Below are 6,000 nucleotides of genomic sequence, written 5' to 3'. Positions count from 1 at the left end.
CGCGGATCCAACGACGATGTCCGCCCCCACCGGAACTGACGTCGCCCGTCTTCCGGTCCGGCCTCCAGCTCCAAGCCGACTGCAAACAACAGGGGGACCTTGGACGTCTCGTTGCAGCGCCCCACTTGGAACAAAACGAAGGGATGGACCTCCCCAAACTTCCTGCTTTCCCCAAGCGAAGTTTAGAGTGCGTGTAAAAAAGGTCAGTACGAAAGTTCAGCTCCCCAGCCGACCGGACTGCCTATCCTGTTGTAGCACCCTCTGGGTGAACGAATGGATGGACCTCTCAAACTTACTGCTTTCCCCAAGCGAAGTTTTAGAGTGTATGGTCAGTACGAAAATCCAGCTCCCCAGCTGACCGGACTGCCGAAAGTAGTCCGATAGACGATCGGACTGCCGAGCGGGGCCAAAGCTCCGCTCCAGATAGCTTCAGTCTCGCCAACTGATTTAGCTAAGGTTCCTTAGCGGTGTCTCCCCACCGGAGGAAACACCATAACTGAGGTACGGAGGGAGGACGAGACTTAAATTGTGGAATTGAAGGCGGTGTTTCCTAAGAGGGGAGGAGCCAGGGTCTCTCTAAGGTGGCTGTCCTGAAAGACGAACTTGGGAAAATGTATTTTAATCTCTATATAAAGTGCCCCCTCTGCACTTCGTGCCACAAAATATAAACTTTACTTTCATATATTGGGGAGCTGCCTGCACAATATCTAAATATGGAGATAAAAAAAACTAAATATTCTGTACTAACCCTTTAAATATGTGTTTCATGACAGATGAGGTTGTCAGGATTTCGGTCTCTGGTGATGTAATCTGTGATGAAACATGCCTGGTGGAGCATAGGAGCTGAAGTCATCACGCCGCAGCAAGCAGCACAGAGTTTTAATGCTTGGATCCTTTTCATACTTCTGAGTAATATTTTAATTGTGGAGTTCCTTTATGGTTCATGTTTTGACATACCCAGGGAGGTATCTATGTGTTGCCTGAGGGATTGATGCAGACTGCCTACCAGTGCTCGTGAGATGACCCTTCCTGTTTACCAAGCGTGTATGAGCTATTGCGGCTAGGGGTTACATATTTGTTAAGAGGCTTGGCATTCATACTGGTGGAGGAATTAAATACTACATTTGGCACACATGAGGATATTCTTCACGGATGTGTGGATTTTTAATATAATCCTATGGGCAATGCATTGATATTTTTTAGTGTCACAATTTTTATTTCACAAATTCACTTTATTTTGCACTGGACTGCAAAATAAGATGGTCAGAGTTTGCATGATACAAGAGATGGTCAGAGACTGCAGACATGATACAGGAGATGGTCAAAGACTGCAGACATGATACAAGAGATGGTGAGAGACTACATAGTACGGGAGATGGTCAGACTGCAGACATGATACAAAAGATGGTCAGAGAATCCTTACTCCAGTTGCATTTTTCCACAAGTTGGATGGGATTATTACATCCTTCATATGGGCTGGGGCAATACCTAGGATAGCTAAACACAAATTACAGCTCCAACTGTATTCTGCTTTCGAAAATACTATTGGGCGGCAGTACTGGTTATGGTTCGATGGTGGTTTGCCCAAGCTAGCTCTAACCCAGAAGACAACTTGGACACTGCCATCCTGAGATCCTATTCTGCCCTGACAAACGTGGTCTATAGAGGGTCGAAGGCTATCCTGCAGGTGATGACCCCAATGCAGACTACGGTACGAATATGGGAACAAGTAACAGCAGCTATTAGGGTAGACAACACTGTTTAGCTCCACACTCCGCTATGGGGTAATCCTAAATTAGGATTAGATCCCTGATCCCAGTGTGTGGGCTAGATATGGTATTGTGAAAATACAGCAGATCATGCCAATCCGAACTTTGATCCCTTTTCCTACTTTACAGACATTTCAACTCCTCTTGTGGATGCTATGTCGATACTTGCAGCTGACACATGCAGCGCAGGCGCAGTTCTCTAGATCAGTTACCATAACGCCTCATGTGGTGGAAAGGTTTCTTACCAGCCATAATGCAGACAGGATCTTATCCTCATATATATATATATATATATATACATATATATATATATATATATATATATATATATATCTGCATCTCATTTGGAGAAACAGAAATCCTCTCCTATTCCACCCTTTTAACTTTTAGTTATTCTTGCTTCTCCTCCATATATAGATTAGTACCAGAAATGACCTAGAATTCTGCAGTAGAGATGTACTGAAGTGCAGTTGCAGCCAAGTATTTGCAAGGGGGATTGCCAGATCATGCACCTTTCAAGTTACCATTGAATTAGAAAGGAATAATGCATATTATATAAATAGTGGTGTACCAAACAGAGTCAAGTATGAAGCTTTAATAGTGCTTGCAGTTTGCAAGAAGTAAACAAAAAACGCAATTTACAAAAACACATACTACAATAATGTTTATAGAGCCTGGAGACTAAATGCAGGCTGGAGTCAGGTTTCTAATATTTCAAAAATAAATTGATCCATGCTTTGAGGTATACTGGCAATATAAAGGAACTGTTTGCTGCGCTTAGGATTGATTCATTCATATAAACATGCAGAACGCACAAAAAATTAATAAAGTCCCATTAGGTGATAAAACAAAGTGCTTGTGCTTAAATTGACATCTCCTGTGCAATGGTGTTCAGACTGGGTGCCCCACATAGATGTACACTCACCTTGGATGTTGACCAACTATTGCTAGTATAGTCATTTAGGCATGTGGGGATACCCCTTGGGAGCCAGTTGAAATTACGTCTTATGCATGAATGCAAGTCATAAGTAGAGATGGAAATGACAAAAGAGAATCTTCGTTGTGCAATGCCACAAAAACTGGTTTATTAAATACACAAATTAAAATAATTCACTCATATTTAAAAGTGCCCTATAATCCTGGCAGCAGGTGATTATTAAGGGCAATTGTCCCTGATAGGAAAAAGCATTCAGCTTGATTCCTGGGTAGTTTCGTATGGGCGGAAGTAATTTCCTAACCCTATCCATAAAATCACAAAAAAGAAAACCCCTGGACTGTTCATTGAGCCAAAGAGTAACTGTGACCATGTGCCTGGCTGCGGGGAAACAGTTGGGAAAACAAACTCTGGGCATCTTTCTAGCGACTCCTACAGGAGTAGTGCTACATAATCAGTGGACTGGCATTTGGGAGGAGTCATGCAACTATGAAAATGCCTTAAGGGGTGGCTGCCAGTCAGAAGGCATGGGAAGTCCTAGGTAGGATATATTTGACTGCAGACTGCTCTACAAAATGTCCACATGTGATGCTGAGCCTCCATGATTAAAGTGGAACTTTACCCTCCGGCCCCCAAATGTATTTTTTTTTAAGTCTTGCCTACCTGGTGGCGAGTTCTGCTAACTTTTGATACTCACCCAGCTGATCCAGCTGAGAGCCTCTACTTTTCTGGCAGCACTCAGTCCCATGCCACCATGTTTCACTGTGATGTTATTGCTAGGCTGCCGGCTGTTCTGGGTTGAGCCAGCAAGCCTCCAGATGATGCATGGACTGGCCCATCCCCTTCTCCTTTCCACAATGAAAGCCTATGCCCTCTGGGATATGTGATGTACATCCTTTGAAGCACAGCGGGCAGTGTGTGTGACATTCACCTAAGGCGAATGACATGCATGGGGCAGGCTTTATATCAGAAAAAGAGATAAACAAAAAAAAAAAGATTTCTGCAGAGGATGGGAGGAGGGGTGGAGAGGCGGTATTGTGCTCAGGGGGCTGAAGGAACGGCTTTAAAAGGCTGGAGAGGAAAGTGCTAGAGGATTCTGGATGTCCTCCATCCTGGAAATGAGGCAAACTTTATCTGACTATCTCACCTGGATGTTTGTTCCCATTAGTGGATGACAGTATGTGTTTAGAAACAAAAGACAGACATCTTGCAAACATCCATTTTTTCCTATTTATTGCCTAATGTGTTTTGCCAAGACTTCTCGTCATATACTTGCAACTTTTCTTACTTCAATATAAATGATTCATTGAAATCATGTGATCTTATCTAATGACTTTGAGCCAAGTGACTTGTCTGTTTTATCACTATAATATGTGACAGGTATTCAGAGATTTCCAATAAGCCTTGCAGAATCTGTTTCCCACTTGCTATGTTCTACTGTATATACATTAGGTCTCTGGAGTAAATTAGGCAGCCGGCATTGCAATGATGCTTGCCCTGCCCTATCTTGTCACATATAATCATAATGATAAAATAGCAGCAACACAAAGGCAGAAAAGAGATGTAAAACTGACTGCATAAAATGATGATCTGCTGCAAGTTCACAGGAAGGGCTGGCATTAAAAAGAGCAATAAACTGAATTACAGTAAGCTGTGGATCCACCACGTCTTTATTTCAAGTAATCAGGCAGAAGTAGACTGTATACAAATACAAAGCTCTTCGATAAATGCAATCAGATTGGACAATAAAATTGAAGTACAAACAAAAGATATATATGCGTAAAATGATATGATATCTCATATGGAGTGAAATAAAGAAGGATAATAAAATTTGATAAAATGGAATAAAGAAAGAAAATGGCATAAATTGTGTGTGCACAGAATGCAGATGAGACACCAGATCAATGTCTTTCTGCCTTTTTGTTATCTTGGCAACATCTCATCCAAGTCAGCCACCACATAGGCAACTACAGTCCAGATGGCAGCGCACTGGTTCATCCAGATCGGGTTCTGGACTGTCATGGTGTCCCCTTCTGAATGATGGAACCAGAAGTACCGGCTTATGTCATCTAGGAGGCTAGCACCTAGGAGTATGAAAATTAAAGTATTAGTCTCTGTTTTTCATAAAGCTGTGCGATATGTATTTGTTACCAGTAATTAATGTTAGATAACCTATAGTGACTATTGTACTGTTTATCATTAATCATAAAGCATATTTATGGAAAATACAGGGAATGTGTAATATCTTTATGCATTCCTCATCATAACTACAGTGCTGCCAGCTCATACTGGAGCTATGTTGTTCTAGCTGCCCATTTTACATTAACCCCTTGGTGGCGGCAGCACACAAATAACAAACAAAGGTGGGTGGGCATTGGAGCTGAGCGGCTGCATATTTGCATGAATTGATGTAAATACAGCTGAGAGCATGTGCCCCTGCACCCTCCTAGCAAAGTTACCATTGGCTAACGGAAAGTTTTCAAGTAGCGATCGGGAGCTTTCAGATCATGTGACTTCTGTGACAGCCAATCACCACCTCCTAGCTTCCTAAACCTCTTAAAGGGCCAGGAAGTGCTGGCGCCAAGAGGTTAATGAAAGACAAAATGTTTTATTCATTGCGATACTGTATATGTTCCAGGACAGGAGCTCTTATAGCCTGGACATAAGGGATACATTATACGGAGGGGACTTGGCGCAGCAGTGTGACTTTCACATATATTTGTAAACGTATGCAACAAGAACTTCTTTTTTGTAATGTAAACTGTTAAAGATGAACGCTGGGCAACTTTTTTCCCATGTGGTTGGGCTGTGCCTGCACTGTACAGATTGATTGCTTTTGTCTAGGGGATCTGAGCGTGGAGATATACTTACCTAATCCTCTGATCCTCCCAGCACAAGACCAGTCCCTGCAGCCCCCAGTCTTGTGCAGTGGACTGTTCCTGATGTTATCATGACCACAGACCTGCTTTGGACATTAAGGTGTCAGGAACAGTTCACTGCTAGATCATGGGGGAGCACCGTTTGCCGCTGGAACAGAGGATCAGGTGAGTATACAGCTTTCTGGTCGCCCCTGAACAAAACAGTTAACCCATGCAGTGCCAGGACAGCCACACTGCATAGGGAAAAAAATGTCCAGAGATCATCTTTAAAGCAGTTTAGCCTTTGATTTGTTCACTGCCCAGCATTTAACTATGCTCCGATACTTTTTGTATTACATTACACTGAACTGTTCATCCCATAAGCACCTCACTCATGCTAGTTTTAAACTGTCTTGGGTGGTTGCCATTTTTTTTATTT

General features: G+C 42.6%; 1 protein-coding gene across 2 annotated transcripts in view; it reads right to left on the bottom strand.

The window, feature by feature from the left end:
- Positions 1-4,344: 4,344 nt before the first annotated feature.
- Positions 4,345-6,000, bottom strand: part of CPQ (carboxypeptidase Q) — a 696,853-nt gene continuing 695,197 nt past the window's right edge. For both annotated transcript variants that reach the window (XM_077493073.1, XM_077493074.1), the window contains exon 8: positions 4,345-4,787. In XM_077493073.1, coding sequence (XP_077349199.1) covers positions 4,627-4,787 — 161 coding nt within the window. In that variant the 3' untranslated portion in view covers positions 4,345-4,626. The remainder of the gene's footprint in view (positions 4,788-6,000) is intronic.

The sequence above is a fragment of the Lithobates pipiens genome, unplaced genomic scaffold (assembly GCF_037356315.1).
Source record: "Lithobates pipiens isolate NorthernLeopardFrog02 unplaced genomic scaffold, aLitPip1_a1.2 Scaffold_19, whole genome shotgun sequence".
In the NCBI taxonomy this organism is placed as follows: Eukaryota; Metazoa; Chordata; class Amphibia; order Anura; family Ranidae; genus Lithobates; species Lithobates pipiens.
Note: the sequence above shows the minus strand (reverse complement) of the source record. Positions and strands in the feature narration are given on the sequence as shown.